This window comes from Mytilus trossulus, chromosome 4, assembly GCF_036588685.1.
Source record: "Mytilus trossulus isolate FHL-02 chromosome 4, PNRI_Mtr1.1.1.hap1, whole genome shotgun sequence".
Lineage (NCBI taxonomy): Eukaryota > Metazoa > Mollusca > Bivalvia > Mytilida > Mytilidae > Mytilus > Mytilus trossulus.
The window spans coordinates 62,014,279-62,042,218 of NC_086376.1; the positions used below are offsets into that span (position 1 = coordinate 62,014,279).

Below are 27,940 nucleotides of genomic sequence, written 5' to 3' on the forward strand. Positions count from 1 at the left end.
TTTTCAGAACCCATGCTTTCAAAATGAACTTTTAAATTCTCCCTCATGAATTCGTCCGAATTTAAAACATTTCTATACTAAATACATGGCTAAATAAGAGACAAGTCATAATTTAGGTTTGTTTGCTCGCAGTAACTTTCTTATTTTCTCAGCGAAACAACATTTAATATCTTGTAAACATTTTACAAATTACAAAAATATACCACAATTCCATCTATATACATTCACAATGTCCTCTAAATACATATCAATACAAACATAACTGTAATATATTATGCAGAGCTTAACGTTAACTTCGTCTATCAAAGTTACTCGAGCACATCGATAATAATCAAACGTAATCAGGACTTATATATGCCTATAAAACCCCACCCGTACTACCGCCCTCGAAATATTCGTGCAGAAAACAACAGTAACATCAGACCACTTCTGATTTACATACTAGCCAAACTTGTACCACAAGTCTAAAGATATAAATAGAATAGGGAAATTCCAAATATAACGGAATAGAAATAAATTTATGAGCACCAAATAATAAAAATTTCGGGAGAGTCTTCTACGGTGTTATATTAAATAAAATTGAGTATTCTTTCCAATACTTTTCTTATCGAACAAACAAATATTGTTTACTTGGTAAATAGGAATAAATGCAGATGTGAGATCTTTTGTAGCATTTTTAAAGGTATTATAAGGGACAAATTTTCCATTCTTTAAGAAGATCTATCACATAATATCATTCAGCTGTTCTGACATTTCATTGTCTGTCCATATTGTATTGTCGAATTATTTAGTTAATAGAATTTAAGAAACTGAACTGGTTGCAGAATTTTTACGTTTCCATTATAAGGGACCATATGATATGTCTCTTATTATCAACAATAATAACTGTATACATCGACGTTAGTCGTCGTCCTTGATTTTCATTGTAATTAACACTCATAGTCTACATTTAACCTTTTGTTTTCGTAATTACAATTCAAACTTATGTCATTTTGTTTTCCATGAACATATTGTCATCTTTTGTCTAGTTCAAATCTATAAACATGCTTTTTTGTATATATTTCATTCCTTTCCGTGAATGAAAACAGAAATACTTACAGACTTTTGAAATGACAGTACTAATGTCTGTAATTGAACTTAGAATAAATTTTCGGTCATATCGAGGTTATATTTGTATTGGAATTGATACACTATATGTCACTATAAGAAGACAAATTACAACCTTCATTTCTAAATATAGAATGTATCATCTATTGATGAATCGAGGAATATCCATGCCTACATGCGTTTATGGTATATGATCGAAATTGCATACAGTCCATGTTAACATTGTCATTTCAGGGCATTTTATAGCTGACTATGTTATATTGGTTGTGCTCATTGTTGAAGGTCGTACTTGTTAATTTCTGTGTCATTCTGGTCTCTTGTAGAGATTTGTTTTAATGGCAATCATACCACATCTTCTTTTTTATGTTATCAAAAAGTCAAGATATGGTGCATTTATTCATGGTATAAAATTCTTACTCGTAAATATGTAAATTAATTGTGCATGTATTGTATTACTATTCTTCATGTTGATATTATAGTTAGGTTTCAAAATTTAGCCCTGAAATTCTCATGCCACCTTATTGCAAATTCAAAATGGTCCTAAGTGTATTACCAGTGCGGATCGAGTTAAAATCAATTATGCTTATTATGTAGATATAGGAAGATGTGTTGTGAGTGCCAATGAGACAACTCGCTATCCAAATAACAATTGATAAAAAGTAAACCATTATAAGTCAATGTAAGGCCTTCAACACGAAGCTTTGGCTCACACCAAACGATAAGTATATGCAGGGTAAACTACAAAAAAAGGTAATAACAATGAATATAAGACCGCAACATGCAGCAAACACATCTGTAAAAAAGTGCAGTAATTAAGTAAATCGTAGGTATGTGTACCTCACGTAATCATACTGCATTTATGTATATCTTTCTTATCTGTCCTTTCCTGAATTACATGCATTTTTTACAATTTCAATAATAGGCAATTTTAAAAACAAGCATATTGTTCATACATATCAAATTAAGTATAATTGTCATTACGAAGAACCAATTCGTTTTATCTTTATATTTATTGTACAGTATTGTGTTTTCTTTTTTCACCAGACAATATACTGACAAGAAAGGCAATACCCTTTCAGTGTAATCAAAACATAAAAGCGTTTGGATACCTGCAGAAAATTAAGCTAACAATGGATCTTTATATATCAGTTATTCACTAACTGAGTTATAACTTTATGATTAAAATATATACCATGTCTCAATTATGATATATCATTAGTCCCAATCGATTATGTATACGAGTATTATATTACAATCTGTAAATATATTGGGAGCTAATTTTATCACCTTTTATATCAATATCCGTGCAATATTAAACCCACAAGAGAAATATTTTCTCATTTGCGAATCAAACAAATGAAAGAATACAAAGACCGCTTCGAAGGTATGAAACCGTAAAAGTATCGCCAACGCATTACATGTATACCGGAACTGAATCCCGCTCATGCATTGTATATATGAAGCAACGGATCAGGAACAAGAAATTCTTTAAGAAATTTTTCAACTCAAAATATTTACGGAACTTACACTAACTTGTTTTAAAGAATGTATTTTAATTATAAAAAGGTAAGTTATATTTATACTTACTTCTAGACAATATTTCAAAGGATTTATGAGAGAGAAAAAAACAGACAAACTGTTGAGTTTTATTTGCTTTCAAAAAGTACTTTTTTATTTTCTTAAGTTAGATATTTGTTTGATGAATTACACGAATGTCTTTTATTTGGTAGAAACACTATGCAAATATTATCTATATTTTTTTTAATTTATTATTTGAAATTATTGTTATTGAATATTTAACTAGCATCCTTTCGATCGGTTCATTGGGGATTTTTTTTAAGTAATTGCCTTGAAAGTTTAAATATGGTAATGGTAATAAGAAAATTGAAGTAATGTCATGAGGAATATAAGTTATAAAGTTATAAATTGTGTATCGCTTATATATGTGACCACAAAATACCAAAGGTGATAAACGATGGGTCAAAGAGAAAACGACAATTCAATCGCCAAAATTTAAAGGATGAAAACACGAATAAGGTCAATAATACATTCAACAAAAAGATGCAGTCAGGTGCTTCAAAAATTTAGTTTTACCGCCAAAATTTGTAAACTTCTTCTATTCCTTCAACATGGTTTGAATGTTATAAGTTAATGCATACATCTGCCTCAGGTTTTGACATTCTTTTTGGCGTCATACTCTATTTGTAATTTTAAATTTAAAAAAAAAAACCACATCGTCATGTGTCGCTTATTTCCGTCTTACCAAGAATATTTAGAAATTACGATTCGATAGAAGTGAGGATTATTAAGTAAGAAGCAAATAATCTTAAGATGACTATACATTTTTTATGCTTATGTCTAAACCTTATATCATGCACTCCAAATCTTATATCTTTTATAATTCAACAAAGGCTTATACGTTTGATTCAATCATAATTTTAGTTTTATCGTGTTAAAGGACATTTAATATATAAATGACATTCTTCATAGTCTACTATGATTTTGTTTAAAGATTTATGTTGTCGTCTGATAATCATTGATATTGTCGTAATTATAAATTAACTGTTTACAAAACTTGGCATGTTTGAAAAACTAATGCTTTTCTACCTCCTGAAAAGATTATCTCAGCTGTATTTAGCAAAACATGGAGCAATTGTTTGTCCTCATTGCTCTTTAACTTCGTACTTTATTTGGCCTTTCTCATTTTTTTATTTGAGCGTTACTGTTGAGTCTTTTGTAGACGAAACCCGAATCCGGCGCAAATATAAAATGGCAATCTTGGCATCTTTATGAGTTTATTATCAAGTCAACTTACTCCAAATATAATTAGAAGAAATCGATCGTGCAGGTGTCTTTGCAACGAAAACCTGGCATTACAATGGGATTCACATATGCTCCAATTCTTGTTGAAAAGGGGTTAAAAGGCAACTAGAAAAGACATAAGAAAGTTAAGCTTCAATTACATGTATTATGTAATGTTAATTATTATGCTACTTACAATCACTTGTCTTTTCAATGTCAAATATGTAAAATGCATCCTATAAATTCCCTCCAATGACGTCACTCCTGATTAGGTTGTGTGGAAATATTTTCAATGGCGTTACGTAGCAATAACGTAAGAACACGTGTTCTTAAAACTTGAACGGTATGTAATCTTGATATATTTTCTGAAGCTACATTGAGATGAAAACAATTTGAAACAAACATTTTCAAATATACGGCTTTTTGTGTGCATAGACGAAAATCATTATTTTCTTTTCCTGTTACAAGATCATTTGTTTATTTCATCAATGTTATAGTTCTCAGTATATCAATAAATGCGTTACTATTTTAAAAGAAAACATTTTTTAAAAACTCTTTCACTAAACATTTCATTTTTGACTACTCAAGTCACAGATACGGTAATGTGTTGTTTTTGTATATTCGTATGATATATTTGATGATAAATTACCAATTATTACAGTTTAATACTGTCATATATCGGTTTTTTGCTTAAATGATTGAAAGTCAGATGACCTAGACCCTAGACAGGTTAACCCTTCCTAAAAAAAAAGCGGGAGGGGAGCGTTTGTGCGGGTTTCTAAAGATAGGAAATCGAATCACATTCACTTGGATTGTGGCAATGGCTATATATGACCTAAATGGGTTCCGTATTTATCATTGAAATTTTTACTTTATAATTAACTTCACAAGTCTATGATATACAAAGAATATACGATGAAAGAATTCAAATATCGAAACATATTCAAATCCGTCATAAACACAACCTGGTAGTAAATTTTTGACAATATGGGAATATTTGTTGACAGACCAAAAAGTATCATAACTCTGCCACACTGATTTTTATAACTTGTCAATGTGCAGCCTTATGAAAGTCACGTTCTAGAAAAATGTGACTTCCTAAAGAATACTTTACTCAAAACGGAGAGTCCTAAAATATAGCAAAATCATGTGATGACTTTTGTTAAAGCAATCCTTTATCTCTCTTAATCCAGAAAACATATATGGCCCTCGACAAAAAGTGAGGGCATGAAAGTAAATGGACGACCTACATTATGTAAATACCCTCATGGTTTTGAAATTGATTAAAATTTAAGATTAATTGGTTTGTTGGTGTTTGATAGCTCGTTCAGCACGGTTGGCTGTTTCGTAACCTCCAGGTTTTGATGGTGGAGGGGGCCAGAGCGCCCAGAGCCAACAACTGACCTTTAGTAGGAAACCTGAAAATCCATGTAATTTGATAAGACATTCAAAATAAAAATGTCTCATTACTTTTACTGTCAGTCAATTAAAAATATTGACAGTACCGATATATTTCTCTATATGTATATATTAAGGTAAAAGTAATGTACCCTGTCGGAAACCATTGTCTCACGTTGATGCGCATCGGGAAAATGCATTTTCATCTAGATAGATATCAGACAATGGATCGACATAGGACAGTCACGATTGATAAACGACTCCCGAATGTTACGTACGAGACACAAATTTTGGAGTGATTTAATGACTTCTCCGACCATGCATGACCATACTTGTGCGTTACGACAATTATAAAACACTCCAGATTGTCGTAGCGTTATCTAATCCTAAACAGAAACCCTAATCGAAAATGTGTGACCCCCGCATTATACACAAATATCAGCCTACTTTTGAATTATTGATATTTGAGATGACCTTGATTTATTCAATGATACCTCATATTAGTGAACATTAGAGTACTTTCATAACTCGAATTTTAGTTTAATATCTAAATGTGATAGTTTCATCCTCATTTTTTCAGGTTTCTAGAAGATAGGACATTCCTTAACATCGCCAATGATTGAACTATGCACATACTCACATTTGTATGGGTAAGTTCATTTTCTTTATGTTTATGTGATACTATTCCGTGAAAAAAATGCTAAACCAGAAAACAGGTAAAACTTATATAAATAATTGTAAATGTCATAAAGACATCCAGAAATTCTTAATTCGAGTTTTGATGTTGGTAATTGGAATGGATTTACAAGCAAACTCTGTCAGCAAAATTTATATTTAATATACTCCCCTGTGGAATTTAGGATCCCCAATGCTCGTCAACTTTGTACTTGTTTGGCTTTATAAATATTTTAATATGAGCGTCACTGGTAAGTCTGATAAGTCGTATTGTTATGCGTTTACTTTTCTACATTGGTTAGAGGTATAGGGGGAGGGTTGAGATCTCACAAACATGTTTAACCCCGCCGCATTTTTGCGCCTGTCCCAAGTCAGGAGCCTCTGGCCTTTGTTAGTCTTGTATTATTTTAATTTTAGTTTCTTGTGTACAATTTGGAAATTAGTATGGCGTTCATTATCACTGAACTAGTATATATTTGTTTAGGGGCCAGCTGAAGGACGCCTCCGGGTGCGGAAATTTCTCGCTACATTGAAGACCTGTTGGTGACCTTCTGCTGTTGTTTTTTTATTTGGTCGGGTTGTTGTCTCTTTGACACATTCCCCATTTCCATTCTCAATTTTATTATGTAGACGAAACGTGCGTCTGGCGTACTAAATTATAATCGTGGTACCTTTGATAAATATAGGGAATGTGTATGATATTCAAATTCAAGATTGAACTTTGAACAGCGGTATTCTACTGGTGTATTTATTTCTTTCTCTATACCAACGAAATCATAGGAATTGAGTATTTGGCACATGGTTCTCGTTACCTTTGATGACCTATTGAATCATTATTGTTTGCACAAAATCGTATGCAATACATTTGACAGTTTTCAGCAAGTAACAGTGTGTATAAATACCTAATACGAAGAAATAAAGAAAGACACTTAACTTAAAACTTCCTTAGACCAACTTAACCTCGGGTGAATATGGTTTTACATTTTTTTGAAGTTTTGTTCTATAGTTCCTCGTCTATTTTTTAAACATCTTTACCTCTTGGTCTCAAATATTCGAATTTCGGCGTTCCTATTGAATGTAAATCAAGAAAAAAAGGCTAATAGACCAAATTTAAAAAGTGTTATATTTGTTTGGTTATGTTCAGAAAAAAAGTACGAAAACAAATTATGAAAAACTATATCTTTTAAAACGAGCGCCATATATTGCTTTACCTTCTTAAAAAGAAAATTATCTCCGATTTATGCTGACTTGCATCTTTCGAATGACTATGTCCTTCAGATTAAAAAGTATAAGAAAAAACGTATTTCAAGTTAAAATCAAATACTTTAGGCGCTTAAAAACTGACGAAAATACACATTTAAGGTGGTACCTAGCACTACAGGGAGATAACTCTATAAAATTAGCTAATCGTTTAAACTACGTTGTGTTGTTAAGGGAATATAAAGCTTCTCAATGATCAAAATGAGTGTTTGTCAAACTGCTATATAACCAGTGTAATTTTTCTGATAAAACAGTTGGTTCAAATTTTTTGCTATTTTTATATTTTTGTCAAAGGGTCAAAGTAAATATTTTGTAAAAGTTTAAGGAAAAATTAAACGAGACAAATTAATTTAAGTTCAGGCGTTGGGTACCACCTTAATTAGACTTATCAAACAAAACGAATGGAAACAGAGTGCAATACCTAAAATATCCTTTCCCGAAGACAATTTTGGATTTTCCGATCATGATAATCTAGCACAATGGTAATTGCTTACAGGAAAGCTATCAAACCGACTGTTCAAAGAGTTGTTGTTGAAATCATCTCTAGAACATTTTACTAGTTCTGCACACCGGGATATACAAATGTTGCATTTATTAACGTTCTGATTACGAGCTGGTTAAAATTAATTTACTTTCTGTTCTATAGATGACTTCGAATATTGTCCAAATGCCGTAACCACAATTTTAAGAAACATACGAAACAGACCTTATTGTATATTTGACATCTGCTATTTCAAGCACAACTGATATCACGTTGTTACAACATTTTGAAAAACTTTATAAGATCATATTATTAGTAAAAGACCATTGTGATGAGTCGTTTTCTTAGACATTTTCAATTTGCCTTCATTTCGCTAAACAGATAATAGAAAATGGTTTTACTTAGATTACTATGACATTGCAAAAATGAATGCATTATGATGTCAAATACTAGTAGTTGAAAAAAGAATGCATTGTTATATGATTGCATAAACAACTATATATTTTGGCAAGTACGGTTGGGTGTGATTTAAACAGCCAACACGAAATATCACGATGTCGAATATACATGTTTTCCTATTGTGAACTTTCAAATTGAATTCTGCAACTTTCAAGAAGCACCTGAATATAGATTGCATACTTACCAATTAAGACAATATTCCATAGCATGCTTTCATGATTTTATTTAAAGAGCTCGAGTGTAGCTATTTAGACAAGGGTTTTATCTTGCCGTGGCTGAAGGAATTCTTTTGATAATTTATCTAATCAAATAATTTTTTGAATGACCGTTATATATAAGAGGTGTAAGATGACCACGGATATATTATAATTGTCATAACGACAATCCAATCCTCTTTTATCTTCGATTCTTATATCACCGACCGTGACTTAGCATGTAAAATAGTTATATGAATGAGTAAACAGGATATTGAATGAGAATGATATCAACTATCAAATATCTAGACGACATAGAGCGTGTAATCAATCCCTGTACGGATACACGGAGCCAGATACAATACAGTTGTAAATAAAAGAAGAGATATGATATAAGTATTTCCTATCACACGACTATCAAAAAGACACAAATGCAGAAAAGTGTTAACGACTCTAGGGTGTTGGGTGACCTTCAGCAATGAGCAAAAAGAGGTACTGATAGACAGCTGACAAAATGTAAAACATTTTAAAAAAACTAATGTCTTGATTTATAATGAAAACAATAAGTTAGTTACAAACGAGAACCACTTATGTACTGACTACTCACTACCTCTTATTTGGCAGTAACGAAAGAGCATTGCGTACATATAAGAGCATAATAATGTGTTCTTTCTGTTGAAGGATGGTTTTAAACTTTCAGGTGTTTTTTTTATCAAAAATGAGTCAAGCATGTACTTAGTAATTGATTTTTTATTTTATTTTTGCTTAAATATTATAGAATACAGTTATTTTTGGATTGTAATTTTCAAGGCTTCAGTTTCAAAAGCAATTTATTTCAACACAGATTTTCAATTTGAAAATTAAATTATTTCAACACAGTATTTGTTACATGATTCTTTTTAAAACCAAATATGAGGTTCATTTTTGTTATTTTTTGTTGTACAAGGTAAAATCCAGAATAAGAAAAGACTTAAAATTGTATTATTTTTAGATAAAAGCTATTGGTTTTGTTTATGTATCATTAAATGTAAAAAAAAAATGTTAAATTTAGCAATGTAAATAAAGGACAATGCCTTTATTTTTCTAATAAACAATAACCATTTTAACGTTAAACCAACGGTATAATCTATATAAGAAAAGAGAAACGAGAAATATTTATGAACCACATCAGCAAACGATAACCACTGAACATCAGGTTCTACACAGGACATGTGCAAATAAATTCAGCGGGTTTTAGCGTGCCAACATTCACCAATTTACATGAAACAATATTGTGATATCACAACACACTATAAAATATCAGTTGAAATGGCTTTACTCAATCAAAAGACAAATTAACACAAACAAGTAAATATACACTGAACATGCGTATAGCCACGACTGGCCTGTGTTTTTTTTGTAAGATGTATTTTCTGTTTTGTATCGATCTGATGAGTTCTTTTGAATTGATTTATATAGTTTGTTCTTATGCTGTTCTGTTTAACCACTATTACACTTATTGGGGTTCGTATCACTTATTGGGGTTCGTATCACTTATTGTGGTTCGTATTGCTTATTCTTTAGTTTTCTATGTTGTGTCAGATGTACTATTGTTTGTCTGTTTGTCTTTTTTAATTTTTAGCCATGGCGTTGTCAGTGTATTTTCGATTTTATATAGCTGAGTATTTGGTATGGATTAGCTCATTTTTGAAAGCCATACGTTGATTTATATAGCTGAGTATTTGGTATGGATTAGCTCATTGTTGAAAGCCATACGTTGATTTATATAGCTGAGTATTTGGTATGGATTAGCTCATTGTTGAAAGCCATACGTTGATTTATATAGCTGAGTATTTGGTATGGATTAGCTCATTGTTGAAAGCCATACGTTGATTTATATAGCTGAGTATTTGGTATGGATTAGCTAATTGTTGAAAGCCATACGTTGATTTATATTTGATCATTACTGTGTCATTGGAATGTTGAAGGAGTTGTATCTTTGGCACATATACCACATAAAATTATGTGTTTATAAATATAGGCATTTACTATCGAATTCAAAAATCATTCCAATGCATGAGTCCTTATAAAGTCTAAACAGACCATTGTGTGTACAGGTTGGCTTGTACTCAATCATACAGGAAAATATAATTATGAAAGTTTGTTTTCAACTATAATCCGAATTTTTATGAACGACCGTTTTGCCTGTATTAAGCAGACATGATCTAAAATTCATCAAAAATACGGCATGTCCAGTCTGAACATTTTATATTTGGTCGATTGAAATTCGAATGTGGCCAAGGAGTGTTCAGACAAGTTAAAAGTTCCTTTCGTATTGAATTGTAGAATATCGTTAACTAATATACAACTAGTCCATTGACTATTCAATTTAGCCCCAATTACTTCAGTTTACATGTAAGTGAAAACAAACAAGCTTATTTTTTTAGAATTCGGTCGAATAAAATAAATAAAGTTAACTGATATAGAACCATTAAGGTTGGTAGTGAGATGTGATCTTTGATATTTTATCCTGCAACATTTTTGTCAAAAACGTATTTTTTTTCAGGAATGGACAATGTGAGTCTAGGTTATGTTAAGGAAGTTCGCTTATCATGTTTTTGGTATTTTTGTCAGATTTTCGAAATCCTCTTGTTTTATCCATTTGAATGCTCTAAAATAATGGCAATTGACCCCCATTTTTCTTTTTATAAATATTTAACATGTATAGTGATAAGCCATCTGTAAAAGTCATATGAAATTTAATTATTTTTTAATAGTTTTTAGAACTTAAAATTGTCAATGATAAAACTATGAAAAATCAAGAGAGAATATTTTCCCGCCAATATTTCAATGTCTAATATCTCGAAAATAAGCACATTGACCTATATTTTTGTTTGCTCTTTTACTTAGGTTTAATTAGGCTCACTGGTATCTATGATGAGTTTATTTACAACCACTGGGTCGATGCCACTGCTGGTGGAGATTTATTTCCCCGAGGGTATCACAAGCCCAGTAGTCAGCACTTTTTGTGCTGACATGAATTGTCATTGATATGGTTATATTTATAAATTTACTGTTTACAAATTTTAGAATTTTTTGAAATATTAAGGCTTTTCTACCTCAGGCATAGATTACCTTAGCTGTATTTGGCAAAACTTTAAGGAATTTTGGTCTAATGCTCTTCAACTTCGTACTTATTTTGGCCTTTTTAACTTTTTTGGATACGAGCGTCACTGATGAGTCTTTTGTAGATGAAACGCGTCTGGCGTATATACTAAATTTAGTCCTGGTATCTATGATGAGTTTATTTACAACCACTGGGTCGATGCCACTGCTGGTGGAGATTTATTTCCCCGAGGGTATCACAAGCCCAGTAGTCAGCACTTTTTGTGCTGACATGAATTGTCATTGATATGGTTATATTTATAAATTTACTGTTTACAAATTTTAGAATTTTTTGAAATATTAAGGCTTTTCTACCTCAGGCATAGATTACCTTAGCTGTATTTGGCAAAACTTTAAGGAATTTTGGTCTAATGCTCTTCAACTTCGTACTTATTTTGGCCTTTTTAACTTTTTTGGATACGAGCGTCACTGATGAGTCTTTTGTAGATGAAACGCGTCTGGCGTATATACTAAATTTAGTCCTGGTATCTATGATGAGTTTATTTACAACCACTGGGTCGATGCCACTGCTGGTGGAGATTTATTTCCCCGAGGGTATCACAAGCCCAGTAGTCAGCACTTTTTGTGCTGACATGAATTGTCATTGATATGGTTATATTTATAAATTTACTGTTTACAAATTTTAGAATTTTTTGAAATATTAAGGCTTTTCTACCTCAGGCATAGATTACCTTAGCTGTATTTGGCAAAACTTTAAGGAATTTTGGTCTAATGCTCTTTAACTTCGTACTTATTTTGGCCTTTTTAACTTTTTTGGATACGAGCGTCACTGATGAGTCTTTTGTAGATGAAACGCGTCTGGCGTATATACTAAATTTAGTCCTGGTATCTATGATGAGTTTATTTACAACCACTGGGTCGATGCCACTGCTGGTGGAGATTTATTTCCCCGAGGGTATCACAAGCCCAGTAGTCAGCACTTTTTGTGCTGACATGAATTGTCATTAATATGGTTATATTTATAAATTTACTGTTTACAAATTTTAGAATTTTTTGAAATATTAAGGCTTTTCTACCTCAGGCATAGATTACCTTAGCTGTATTTGGCAAAACTTTAAGGAATTTTGGTCTAATGCTCTTCAACTTCGTACTTATTTTGGCCTTTTTAACTTTTTTGGATACGAGCGTCACTGATGAGTCTTTTGTAGATGAAACGCGTCTGGCGTATATACTAAATTTAGTCCTGGTATCTATGATGAGTTTATTTACAACCACTGGGTCGATGCCACTGCTGGTGGAGATTTATTTCCCCGAGGGTATCACAAGCCCAGTAGTCAGCACTTTTTGTGCTGACATGAATTGTCATTGATATGGTTATATTTATAAATTTACTGTTTACAAATTTTAGAATTTTTTGAAATATTAAGGCTTTTCTACCTCAGGCATAGATTACCTTAGCTGTATTTGGCAAAACTTTAAGGAATTTTGGTCTAATGCTCTTCAACTTCGTACTTATTTTGGCCTTTTTAACTTTTTTGGATACGAGCGTCACTGATGAGTCTTTTGTAGATGAAACGCGTCTGGCGTATATACTAAATTTAGTCCTGGTATCTATGATGAGTTTATTTACAACCACTGGGTCGATGCCACTGCTGGTGGAGATTTATTTCCCCGAGGGTATCACAAGCCCAGTAGTCAGCACTTTTTGTGCTGACATGAATTGTCATTGATATGGTTATATTTATAAATTTACTGTTTACAAATTTTAGAATTTTTTGAAATATTAAGGCTTTTCTACCTCAGGCATAGATTACCTTAGCTGTATTTGGCAAAACTTTAAGGAATTTTGGTCTAATGCTCTTCAACTTCGTACTTATTTTGGCCTTTTTAACTTTTTTGGATACGAGCGTCACTGATGAGTCTTTTGTAGATGAAACGCGTCTGGCGTATATACTAAATTTAGTCCTGGTATCTATGATGAGTTTATTTACAACCACTGGGTCGATGCCACTGCTGGTGGAGATTTATTTCCCCGAGGGTATCACAAGCCCAGTAGTCAGCACTTTTTGTGCTGACATGAATTGTCATTGATATGGTTATATTTATAAATTTACTGTTTACAAATTTTAGAATTTTTTGAAATATTAAGGCTTTTCTACCTCAGGCATAGATTACCTTAGCTGTATTTGGCAAAACTTTAAGGAATTTTGGTCTAATGCTCTTTAACTTCGTACTTATTTTGGCCTTTTTAACTTTTTTGGATACGAGCGTCACTGATGAGTCTTTTGTAGATGAAACGCGTCTGGCGTATATACTAAATTTAGTCCTGGTATCTATGATGAGTTTATTTACAACCACTGGGTCGATGCCACTGCTGGTGGAGATTTATTTCCCCGAGGGTATCACAAGCCCAGTAGTCAGCACTTTTTGTGCTGACATGAATTGTCATTAATATGGTTATATTTATAAATTTACTGTTTACAAATTTTAGAATTTTTTGAAATATTAAGGCTTTTCTACCTCAGGCATAGATTACCTTAGCTGTATTTGGCAAAACTTTAAGGAATTTTGGTCTAATGCTCTTCAACTTCGTACTTATTTTGGCCTTTTTAACTTTTTTGGATACGAGCGTCACTGATGAGTCTTTTGTAGATGAAACGCGTCTGGCGTATATACTAAATTTAGTCCTGGTATCTATGATGAGTTTATTTACAACCACTGGGTCGATGCCACTGCTGGTGGAGATTTATTTCCCCGAGGGTATCACAAGCCCAGTAGTCAGCACTTTTTGTGCTGACATGAATTGTCATTGATATGGTTATATTTATAAATTTACTGTTTACAAATTTTAGAATTTTTTGAAATATTAAGGCTTTTCTACCTCAGGCATAGATTACCTTAGCTGTATTTGGCAAAACTTTAAGGAATTTTGGTCTAATGCTCTTCAACTTCGTACTTATTTTGGCCTTTTTAACTTTTTTGGATACGAGCGTCACTGATGAGTCTTTTGTAGATGAAACGCGTCTGGCGTATATACTAAATTTAGTCCTGGTATCTATGATGAGTTTATTTACTGATACAGGAACTAAATTTCCACTTCATCAGTCTCTAAAACTAAATCTTCTCCACTTCCTTTTGAATCTTTTATTAATCCCATATCAATACAAACTGGTTAACTGCAGTTGTTAATAATTGTGTCATTTTGGTCTTTTGTGGATAGTTGTCTCATTGGCAATCATACCACATATCCTTTTATATATTGTGTTTTGAAAAGTTAATTATTTTGAAACTGAAAAACAAATTCCCTGGTCTGATGCTAAAAGAAAATATCTTAAAGTTGAAATGTTCAGAGTTATCAAAAGTACCAGGATTATAATGTTATACGCCAGACGCGCGTTTCGTCTACATAAGACTCATCAGTGACGCTCAGATCAAAATAGTTAAAAAGCCAAAACAAATACAAAGTTGAGGAGCATTGAGGACCCCAAATTCCAAAAAGATGTGCCAAATACGGCTAAGGTAATCTACTCCTGTGGTAAGAAATTCCTAAAGACTATTGACCACTTTCATTATAGTTCGACGATAATTTAACTTTTGACGAATCTACCTCTATATATACAACAAAACAAAAGTAAAGGCTTTAATTCTATATCCATTTAAGTGTTTTCTACTGATAAGGTTAATGTATCTATAACATAACTGTCTTTCTGTCGTTCTCAATACGCTACTGTGTCTCACGTTTATAGAGTTTAGTGATGTTGACATATATATTTCAATTTTGTTTTGTTGTGACTTATAAACTCTTTCTCTAGAAACTGAATCCATAGATATGTTTTCCTTATTTTGTTTTATTGTTTAATAAGTGTTGAATTACATCCATGTTCCTCTTTGAGCATTCTTAAACAGCAGACACTATAGGATTTCACTTAGTGATTCAATAACTCCCTCAGTTTAATTATCAATTACAAATAATTTAAATCACAGACGTATGACGACAATTCAATTCACTTTCTGTGGCTTTTTTCATCTTTTGTAGCAATGGGTTTTACAACAATACAATTAAAGGGTAACAAATGTGGATATTAGTTCAGACCAAAAAAAAGTTTTAACAATTAAGAGAGGTCATTGATATGAATAAGTTCAAATAGAAACAAGATAAAAAAAAATATTTGACGCAGTTACATTTATGTCCTTGAAGCAATATATCAAATAATGAATATTCCAACAAAGGCAAAATCCAAGATGTTTCTAAACCATCCTGATTTTATTTTACCACAGTCAATATCTACTATAAAATTATATGCATGGTGCATTGCCTTCACAACTGACATGCATAACAATTGAAAGTTGTCTGTTAAATAACAAACCATTATAACACAATCGCTGAAATATTGTTGCCTTATATATAGACATCAATATTACAAGATCATTTCAAATCTTAGCGTGAAATTAGTTTAGCATTGAAATTGAAATGAAGAGTCCCTTGTTATTTAGTTTGTTTTTCTTTTAAAAGCATATCATGAATTTCAAATATTTATATATTGATTGTAGATTATTCTTTTGACATCCCCCCTTATGAGTCGTGCAAGAATAGATTCAAGAACAGACATTGATAGACACAATAACTTATTAAGAGCAATACTTTGGGAAGAAAGGTATGTATTTTAATTACAACTAAGTGTATCTTATTTTTACAAATGGATGTGTAGTACCAATATTTATCATAACCCCTCCTTTAAATGTTTGGCGTTCAAAATGCAAATGCTTTTATCTTGAAACAATGTGTGCTGTGTGTGTGATTTATAAAGTATTGACTTTTTTGTTCGTCCACGGATTATATTACAGTTTACTCGGGAAAACTCGAAATTGGCTTTTAATTCCTCTTTTTTTTTGGCAAATGTTTGTGTAACTGTGCTAGGTCTTTTCTGAATTATTTTAAAAGACCATCTCAAATTGATAGAGCGTCAATTCATCGATTCATTTGCTTAAAACGAAGTTTCTACAACTAAAGTTTTCAAAGTTGTTTTATATATATGACAGATATTTCAATTCTAATTAGTAGTCTGTTGCATTATTTCTCAGCTTTAAAGGACTTCATCAATTCCTAACTGGAGAAAAAATAAAAAAAATATATAAAGTCTTTATTTCAATATATGCACTTCTATTTGCATCCCAATGTAATTTTAAACATTACCAACTAGCAAGATTTCCTTACTTTATCTCCTACACTTTAATAATAGCATTTGTAGTATCATAATTTTTCATAAGTCTTTTATGGTTATGTATCTTGCTGATATTTGTAATTATTTTTGATATATTTATCTGTAATGAGTTTGAAAATTGGGAGCTAATATCCTTGATAATTTCATTCTGTTCTCTGTGGAATTACTCCGAAATGTCAATGGAAAAGGATGATTTTGAACATTAATTTCTTCCCCACAGTCTTTTGAATGAAAAAAATAACATAATTGCAAAAACATATGATTCATTATATTTTATACAGCTGATACCATTCATAAAATAAATATGCGGTCAAGGACAATGAAAATAGCAAATTGCCATGAAAACCTCACGCATTTACATTAAAAAGCAACCGTATCTTTTTCAAAGATGTAAAGCTAACATATCTTTACTATATACGAAAGAAGAGAGCCACTATATAAAACCCTGAATGCATAACAATACTTCTTTTAGAAATTTATTTTTGCTAATTTTTAAAGGAATAGTGATATATTTTACACGTTATGATCAAATTAGAATACAATATTAACCATGAAAAGTTTAAAACAAAATGTCATCTTGGGAGATAATTTCTGAAAGGATTAACAGAAATAGGCCTAAATTGTGCAACTACTACAGAGGTCCTTTTTATGGTTAATTTTCCCTCAGTAAAGTAAATTTATTATGAGTTTTATTCAAGTATCACTAATGACTTGTGTAAAGACGTGTGACATTCAATATGATAAGTCTAGTATTTTTGAGGATTTTTTTGTAATGTTTTAGACAAACACACGCTAAAACTACTTTAAAAAATAAACAATACATCAGGTATATCTAGTAACAAAGGTATAAGGATAAAGTTATAAAACATTTTAGGGCATAAAATCCAGTAGTGGTTGAATAGAACAGTCAATTCTGTTTAGGTTACTTTGCTTGAATGCTTTGTAATATTGGATATAGTGCAATACCTAACGTAATTTACACAAGTTAATTACACAAAATGTTCATCATTCGTTTATTCAAAATGAGTATAAGATTGTTTATTTTCCTCTTCCAACTGAAAGGGAGTACCAAATACAGATAAAATATGTATAAACTAAGAACTACATGGAAATTAATCGCGATTACAATTAACATATAAAAGAACGACCATTTCAAGATAAGATGTACACATACTGAGTTGAAAAATATCATGTTATGAATACTATTAATGTTAATCCCATTGTCGGATTTATCAATGATGAAGGGAAATTTATTCTTATTTAATTCAATCAGATTATCATTTCTGTCTTAAGTGCGTACTAAATAATTCTATTTTAACTCTATCATTACATAAACGTCCAAGACATGCCAAAACCGTAAGAAACAAACAGGAATCTAATCATTTGAGTAATCTTGTTATAAAGTAAAAGAAGGCATCGATTCAATAATGAGTACCTCCTTATCCTTCTTACAACCTAGGACTTAATATAGTGGAAAATTTTCATTGAAACTATAAAAATTCCTTATACGTATTTCAAACCATGAAAAAAAATAAACATTTAAAAAGAGTCTTACAACCTAGGACTTAATATAGTGGGAAATTTTTATTGTATCTAGAAGAATTCCTTATAGGTATTTCAAACCATGTAAAAAAATAAACATTTAAAAAGAGTCTTACAACCTAAGATATAATATAGTGGGAACTTTTATTTTATCTTGTAAGATTTTCAAGGTATGTAATAAATACTAAACATTTTAAAAAAAAGTCTAACAACCTAGGACTTAATATAGTGGGAAATTTTTATTGTATCATGTATGAATTCCTTATACGTATTTCAAACCGTGTAAAAAAAATAAACATTTAAATAGAGTCTAACAACCTAGGACTTAATATAGTGGGAAATTTTTATTGTATCATGTATGAATTCCTTATACGTATTTCAAACCATGTAAAAAAAATAAACATTTAAATAGAGTCTAACAACCTAGGATATAATATAGTGGGAACTTTTATTTTATCTTGTAAGATTTTCAAAGTATGTAATAAATACTAAACATTTAAAAAAAAGTCTTACAACCGAGGACTTAATATAGTGGGGAATTTTCATTGTATCATGTAAGAATTCCTTATACGTATTTCAAACCATTTAAAAATATAAACATTTAAAACGAATCGTGCAACCTAGGACTTAGTATAGTGTGATTTTTGTATTGTATCATGAAAGAATTCCTTATATACGTATTTCAAACCATGAAGAAAAAATATCATTTAAAAAGAGTCTTACAACCTAGGACATAATATAGTGGGAAATTTTTATTTTATCTTGAAAGATTTCCTTATATGTATTTCAAACCATGTAAAACAAATAAAAAATTTAAAAGAGTCTTACAACCTAGGACATATAGTGGGAATGTTTTTTGTGTTGTAAAATTTCCTTGTATGTATTTCAAACTCTGTACTAAACATTAAGAAAAAAAGTCTTTTAATTCAATCAGTTACATATTAGAAAGAAGATAATAGATGTACGGAACTCGAAGGAGGCATAAAGAATCAAAAGTTCTAATAATTTGCTGAAGGGAAAAAGTACGGGGATGGGACAAATAAAAATCTTATTCTTGACTTGCTATTTGAACTTTCAACAGGGAAGTAAGTTATATAAAATGATTAACCATTCAATCGCCTTTCCTTGTTTACAGAATCTTAGACAATATAAGTCATTGACATGTCTTTTGTAAGAACATTGTAGTTTGGAATTGTCAGTTTCGTTTAGACATTGTTTAGTCTCGAATTTCTCACCCACATGTTGACATTTCTAGGTTCTAAGTTGACTATAGTCAATTCGAGGTTGAATTTTTTCCATTGCTAGTGGACTTTTATCAATTCCAAGTTAACATTTTACGTAACAATCTTCAAGCATTACGTGTATGCCTTGAAGATTGTTACGTAAAATGTTTACTGATAGTTGTCATCGTGGTATCTGACAACTATCAGATCCAAGTTAACATTTCCGCGTTCATAGATAACATTTCTTAGTTACAGTTTGGAACTGAGAAAAATCAATTTGGACATATAACCATTTCAAGTTAGAACTATGAGGTTAAAAAAATTATACAAACTATCAAATGAATACATGTATAAGTTATAAGATCAACAGAGAGGCAAAAGATACCAAAGACACATTCAATCTAATTAATCGAGAAAAAAAAAATAACTACTCGATGGCAAAACGAAGGAAAAGACTTGAAGTGTTTATGTCTTAAAAGTTTTTAAATATCACAACATGTACATGTACATTAGACAAAGATGGATGTCCGATTCAGAATCAATTGAAATACAATTCTTTGTAAATGAAATAGTTTTGAAGATAATCAGCAAATATTCAGTAATCATTTAACTTGCTCCTGAACAATATCAATGAAATATCTTGAGTATTCATCAAATGCGCATAAGATAGATAGTTTTTCGTATTTTGTGGTTACATTGTCAGTATGTTTTTTTTCGAGAAATAACTTTGATTGTCCCTTTGGAATCGTAAGTCTATCTTTTACCTCATGGTATTTTGTGACGCCAACAAAGCCACACTTAACAGGTTGTTTAACATTATCTCACTTCAGAAATAAAATTGCGTTAGATGTTTGCCATTTACATGTTGATATTGTTTTAAATATTGCGTCGGAGACATTTAAAAAATGTAGGCTTAATACTCTCTTTATCTTAATCCAACACAATAAACTAAATTAACTAGAAAAAGTCTTCAGATACAAAAGTATAACACATAAAGTGTAAATACCATGTTCTATTACTTTTTTTACAATCTGTTGCATTTGCACTAACTAGAGAATCGAATATTACTTATTATGTCATGAAACCCGTTAGTTTTAAATGTTCCACTGGCCCTGATGACGACCAAATAATATTAACATAAATTAATGTTAAAAAAGGTTTTAGAGGAGTTGTTTCATCAATATTAAAGATCAAAATTGAAACACTTAAACAGACTTGTATACTCATAATCCCAAACACAATATAAAAATCACCTCTGATAAGTGGTAGTAAACAAAACGAAAGAAACCTCTGTAATTTTTGTGTTGTTAGAATCACATTTTTAAAACAAAATGCCTTTAAATTAAACAAAACCATTGGATTAGATGCTGTGTTTTTTTGGTTTTTATGTGCATTATCAATAGTATTGTGCCGTTTTGTCTTGCAGTTGTGAATGACATCCTTAGTTACTTAAAAGAACTTTCAACAGGGAGCACATTGTAAAAAAAACCCAATAAAAGCCTTGTTTAGAACAGACAACTATAAAAGTGTTTTTGTTTTTTGTTTCCGATTTCTGGCTAGCAATGTTGTTATCTTTGATTGGTGTTTACAACCACTGGGTCAACGACATTACTTGTAGACGTTTCATTCCTAATGATTTACCAATCCAGTAGTCAGCACTATGTGTTGACATGACATATAAATAAACTCATCATAGATACCAGAACTAAATTTAGTATTTAATCGACATGATTATTTTATGTACAAAATCTTTTTTCGAGACATCAAGTATTCCTTGACCCAGTCAGAAATTACTTCATAATGGTTTACTTGCTATGTTCTTCAGCTTTGTGTTTGATTTTGAATTATCTATTCGAGCACCATTGATGAATCTGATGAAACTTTTGTCTGTCGTACCAAATTATAAAACTGGTATCTTTGTTTTTTACTTTTTGATGATTTTTCTAATCTTTTTTGCTGATGTAAATTCTCAAAGAAGATATCCACTTCGATTCCTTTCTGACAGTGACCACTATACTTGATAATATATGTATTTATATAAATTCATTAGTTTTGTACATTTTTTTGCTTTATTACATAGACTTTTGTTTGCTTCGTCGATTCCTTTTTAGTACTTGTACCCTTACAAATACTAACGGGTATTAGTTTTTACCATATACATATAAATACATATAGTATAGAAGACTCAGACGTACTTATACTATATATATTTATATGTATATGGAAAAACTAATACATAGAATATACATTCATAGATGTGTTTTAACTATTTCTAATATTCTAAGCAATATACTTTTAAAAATCAAATTAGGAAATTACACGATACAAGTAAGAGGGAAAACAAACTAATTTACAAAATGCACCTAATTATTTGAATGTTTGTCTAACATATCTCTCAGGTGCGTTGTGGTTAGATTTTATGTTTTTGCACGATGCGTAGACAATGCTTTCGACGAAATGATGTAGTAATGATTGATGTCATTTGATTTCGAAGTCCTATAATAATATTTTCCTCTCTTTCATTTATTATATTTAGATTCAAGTTAAAGTTGACTCAATGCATTGAAATAAACTGATAATTTTGTGTTGACGAAATGGCTTTGAACGAGATTTATATTTTGCGTTGGAGGACATAAGGGAATGTGTCATGTCTGTTTGATCCTTAGATCTACAAGTTATATAGCCTAACATACAATTGACTATACACGCTTCATTATAATAGGGAAATACAGATCGTACATTATTATTTGATTCGCACTTAATGACGCATTTTATATGATACTCAATATGTATATATGATGATTAATACAAGTCAAAAGACCCTAACAAAATGTAATTATAGTTAATAAGCAGCAACTGTTAACAAAACAACAAAGACACTTTTTGTTCGACGTGAAATATAGGCTCAGGTTTTTGGACTACATTTAACTGCACAGTACATGAAGAAACACCCAATAAATAAACCATATAATTGCGAGTTGAGTTTACTTATATGATTACTATTATTCGTTAATTAAAAATGGTAATGTCATGTAAAAAATGACATATTTAAAGGAAAAAAATGCATGGTTATTAATTAGCAAAAAAGCAAACAAAATAGTATATACCAAAGGTATATTCAATGCGTTTCCCTCAGTTTTAGTTTGTTACCCCGATTTTGTTTTTTGTCCATTTATGAGTTTTGAATAGCGGTATACTACTGTTGCCTTTATTTTAATTGATTTGAAGACTACATTTAAAAATATGAAGCATCGTGTATTTTTTCTATTCAACAAAGGTACCTTGATGTTTCCGAATGAATCTTCTTCAAACTAAAAAAGACAATTAACAGTATAAGTAGATAGGGAAAACTAAGTTTAAAACAAATTAAAACAAAAAAAGGTCTGAAGTAAGCGGACGAAACACCATCTTTCTCTTATGGTTTCATATATTTAAAGGAGAAAATCTGTGTCACCCAAAATAAATATTTTAAAGTCATTTTCTAACAGAACTGAGTTGACTTGTTTTTATGTCAAACGAAAAGTTAGAATTACTGTAAAAAGTAAAATCATAAAAACACTTTTTACATTTTAATATACAACTTTTTATTAACATCGATTCAATCAACGACATCAGAACACCTTTAGTAAAAAAAAGTAAGCAATTAAATTTACTGTTTATCGTAATCTAATTGTCACTGAAAACGCACGAATTTAAAAGAAACATGGAAATGGCGCTATTAATGGAACTTAATCACGTTAGTATTAAAAGGAGATGATAATCGACAATCGGAATGGAAAAGTCGCTCTGTACTAAATTAAACCAAGCGATATTAAAATGTCATGGTTTAAACAGAGTTGTTGTGACTTTAATCGTTGGAATTTGTAATAGTCAGTTGAGGTGGATAGATTTATCTCTATATTTAGGATAATGTCAAGTGTTAACAATTAGACTAGAATTGTATCCACTTTCATACAAATCAAAGGTTTAGCTAACAATCAAACCAGGTTTAATCCCCCATTTTCTACATAAAGAAATGCCTATACCAAGTCGGATTTTGCCATTTGTTAAGGAACTTTTCAATTTGAATTTTCCTCGGAGTTAGGAACGTCCAATTGTATTTTTGTCCATCTGATGAGTTAAGCCTTTTTGAACTGATTTGTATAGTTCGTTCTTATGTTGTACTGTTATACCACTGTCCCAGATTAGGGGAAGGGTTGGGATCCCGCTATCATGTTTAACCCCACAACATTATTTATGTATGTGCCTGTTCTAATTCAGGAGTATTTGTTTTTCGTTCAATTTTTATAAAGATAAGGCAGTTGGGTTTCTCGTTTCAATTGTTTTACATTGTCATATCGGGGTCTTTTATAGCTGACTATGCAGTATGGGCTTTACACATTGTTGAAGGCCGTACGGTGGCCTATAGTTTTTAATGTCTGTGTCATTTTGGTCTCTTGTGGAAACTTGTCTCATTGGCAATCATACCACATCTTCTTTTTTTATATTGTTGATATTTTATTTTTTACATTTCGTTTAAATGTCTACATGTATTGTTAAAATTATTTTATAAGTAATTTTCTTTCGGTTTTATAAATTCAAGCCAAAAAATTATATTTGAATAATAAAAAAAAATGTATGAATAAATTCTACAATTGAGGGCATATATTTAAGTTGGAACAACTTGGTTGTGATGACTAAGCTAAACTGCCTTTTGCAATAGTTCAACTATGTGGACGGAAATACAAGACTAGTACTTTCCTTGCAGTGAAATAAGTCTGCAGAGCCAGAAAAATCATGACAAATGTACTATTCCTGTCCTTAATTAAACTGTGTCTATTTAAACAAATACAAAAATGTAATATGGTTGTCCTTTGTTTGTGTGGTTCATTAGTGTTCTTTTTTTCCCTTTGTTTTTTTTATTATATAGACCATATCTTTGGTGTTCCTATTCGAATGCTTTTATGCTAGTCTTTTTGGTTTGGCGTTCTTTATCGCTTGCTGTTTGGTGTAAGTCAAGGCTCTGTGTTTGAAACCGTACTTTGACCTATAATGGTTTTACTCATAAAAACGTAACGTGGATGGAGAGTTGTTTCATTGGCACTTATCACATCTTCTTAAATCTATCTTTTATTTCTTCAAACCTCAATGAGATTAACATGTGTGTTGCAGTGTTGTATGAATGTTTAGTTTAACATTATTACATTTCTAATTTTTAATTTTAATCTTTTTCTCTTTTCAGACAATTTGAAGATATAGAAAAACGAGCTTATGATTCTTTAGAAACGCATACACATTTGTCACCTTGCTGTCCAACGGTGAAGCGAAGGATAGCTCCACGTGGCGGGTTATCAAGAGAGGGAAAATTGCTAGAACTTTATAGGGATGTTAATGCTGTTCAAAGATTTTACGAAACGATTTGTCATCCAGCAGTGGCTGGCGAGTCTTGTCGTTTTATAGACCCTCTCTATATCTCAAAGTGTGTACAGAACTACACATACATGTACGCCATTGTGAAAGATTTTAATGTGACTGAACCTTTTAGAGTTGATTATATGCGGGTAAAATCGGGATGTACATGTAAAGTAGAGGAACATTCGTCTCCCGCACAAATTATACAAATGTCCGGAAACTAGCGGTTTCAGTGTCTTTTCTGTTTCAATCTGTTCAACGGGAATAAGAAAAAATATGATTATTCTTCCAATAGAAATTAATTTTATTGTTTTCTGTTGAAGCTAAAATAGTAAGATGTATATTTAGAAGACAGAAATATGCAGATTGAAAAAATACAAAAACCATTCTTTCGAAGGCGGGGGTAGTCAATGAAATTAAAGAATAACAGCGGGAATGAACAAATGAGTTTCAAATACGAAATATATAGATGATGGACTTTTCCTTTCATAATCAATCAGTTTTTGATTCTAATTATATTGAATTTTAGAATACATTAGTCTATTGAAATATTATATGTGGTTGATAACTGTTAGTATGACATTTTCTATGCTCAAATATTGGATATCTTTCTATAGATAACGCCACAGAACATCTTAATCATACAGTCGGTTAACCATTATTTAATTTGCTATTGTTTCATTTTTACTTCAATTTATGTATTTTTTTACGATAAACATCGCAATGTTGTAATTACGAAACAATCTACAATTCTATCTACTCCACCCTCAATTCGAATTTCTAGTTTAGCATCGAAAGCAGTCACTACAGAGAAAAATACATTGAATTGGCTCTTTGATGAGTTGAGAAACAAAGCAATTGAATTATCTCAATTAAAGCTTGTCTATACATATAAACAAGTTCCTTCCTATGTATACAGCAAAAATTAAAAGTTTAACTTTTTTTTTTGAATTAATTCTTTATTACATGAAAGACCTCTAATTTTTAAAAACGAAACCTGTATGGACTTATTTTAAAACTTGACCAATCGTGTCTGCGAATTGGTACCATTGAAAAGAAATATTCCCGAATGTGCTTTGAAAGGAGGTATGGCAAACTTGAAAAGGCTGATGTGCTGAAATAACTTGATACTGAATGAGGAGTTAGTTTTGTTTCAACAAGTATTTTTTTTTTTTTTTTTTTTAATAAGTGGAAGTTTTTATTTCGGACAAATTGTATTATTTTATTTATTTACTCTCTTATTTATCAGCTTACCAATTTACTTTTTCTTTAATTTAAAAATCATCAATATGTAATGCCAAACGTCATGAAAATAACAAACAAGAGAAAACAAAAACACTGTTTATTATTGATCATGTCTTAGGCCAACGACCTTCATTAAAGAAAAGGAAAATTATTTTTAATGTTCTAGACAATTTCAAATATTCAGACAAGTTTTTAATAACAATCTAGTTACTCGTTGAATAAATGAAAATGGCAAGTGCCAACACACACAGAACAGCTTTATGAATTTTAAACTATATAGCTTTGCAGGTCAAAGTATTTAGCAAAATACCGGTCTACACTTGATTAAATTCTTATTTATCTAAGTATGTACATTTAGATTCTAACTTTTAATTAACAAAATTATAATTGTATGCTTCCATTACAAATATGAATTATCTGTTGCTGTACATCTTTGTTAATCTTAAATAAATCGCATTTTCTTGTTTGAGGACTTTTATTCTGTATCGTAGATACAAGCAGTGACTTCAATAAAATATATCTACAAAGAGGTTAAGCGATACTAAGGAATACCAGTGGCGTCTACAACCAATTTAAGTAACTGGTTGACATACTCCTAATTTAGATGTGTATCATTGCCTTTCTGGGCTAGCTAGTAAATACACTATGCCGGTCATTAGCTAGGCAAGTGGTATACTCCTTAACCTCAGTTATGGGTTACATAATCATGTGGTACAGTGGTAATTACGGGAGAAAAAATATAATTTACCGTCACATTTGATTTTCAAGTGAAAAGCAAACATTAAATACATAGAGAATATGTTGATGCTTTTCCAATATCACATCCTAATTAACCCGACCCACCAACAGTATCTCAAGAGCTCTATGCTGGTACTAGTGCACTTGTTATCCCGCGGGTATCAACAGTTCTGTAGTTAGTGATTCGGTACAGAAATGTATTTAAGGAATGACTGTAATATTTTTTTCTGTCTATGAAGAAATAACATAAAAAATTTGGTGCATACTGAATAACGCGCGTAGCGGGTTATTTAACAGTGTACACAACATTTTTTATGTTATTTCGAATAGACAGAAAACATATTACAGTCATTTCTTATAATTTAATTCTAAATTCCAATTTTAAAACTTAGAAAACCATGAAAAAAACGTTGATGACGTCACGGTCACATGACTAAATTATGTCTATGGGCTCATTACAAAATAACGTCAGCCAATCAGAAGACGCGTTACATCAAATAATAAATTATTGCACATTATGCATAAGATTCACATTACACAACAAAAGTAACAGAGTATTACAGTGGTATGGGATTTGTTCATTGTTGAAGGCCGTACAGTGACCTATAGTTGTTAATGTATGTGTCATTTGGTCTCTTGTGAAGAATTGATTCATTGGCAATCAAATCACATCTTCCTTTTGAATATAAATTGTAAATTGATACTTATAGATATTTAGACGACGTCATCTCGTTATCTTTGATACCGATTTTCTAATAAACAATGAAATTTATCCTTCTGAACTTACTTGTATAAATAATGTTAGTAGATATAAGATGTGATATGAGTGCCAATGAGACAATTTTTCATCCAAGTCACAATTGGTAAAAGGAAAACCATTATAGGTCAAAGTATGGTCTTCAACAAAAAGCCTTGACTCACACCGAACAGTAAGCTATAAAGGGCTCAACAAATGACTAGCGTAATTCCATTCAAAACAGGAACACCAACGGTATCATCTATACAAAAAAAAAGATACGCGAAACACATCAATAAACGACAACCACTTAGTCTTGTAAGTTAGTTTTCCGCCATTATTCAAAAGCACACAAGTTTCCG

The 27,940-nt window shown here is 31.0% G+C and overlaps 1 protein-coding gene across 2 annotated transcripts in view; it reads left to right on the forward strand.

The window, feature by feature from the left end:
• Nucleotides 1-26,570, forward strand: part of LOC134715703 (uncharacterized) — a 49,696-nt gene extending 23,126 nt beyond the window's left edge. Inside the window, exons 1-4 of one of the 2 annotated variants that reach the window (XM_063578057.1) lie at nt 2,458-2,673; nt 5,888-5,957; nt 16,033-16,136; nt 24,690-26,570. In XM_063578057.1, coding sequence (XP_063434127.1) covers nt 5,934-5,957; nt 16,033-16,136; nt 24,690-25,083 — 522 coding nt within the window. In that variant the 5' untranslated portion in view covers nt 2,458-2,673; nt 5,888-5,933 and the 3' untranslated portion in view covers nt 25,084-26,570. Of the gene's footprint in view, nt 1-2,457; nt 2,674-5,887; nt 5,958-16,032; nt 16,137-24,689 lie in introns of those variants that run through there. The other variant, XM_063578058.1, reaches the window with a different exon arrangement.
• The last annotated feature ends 1,370 nt before the right edge of the window (nt 26,571-27,940 follow it).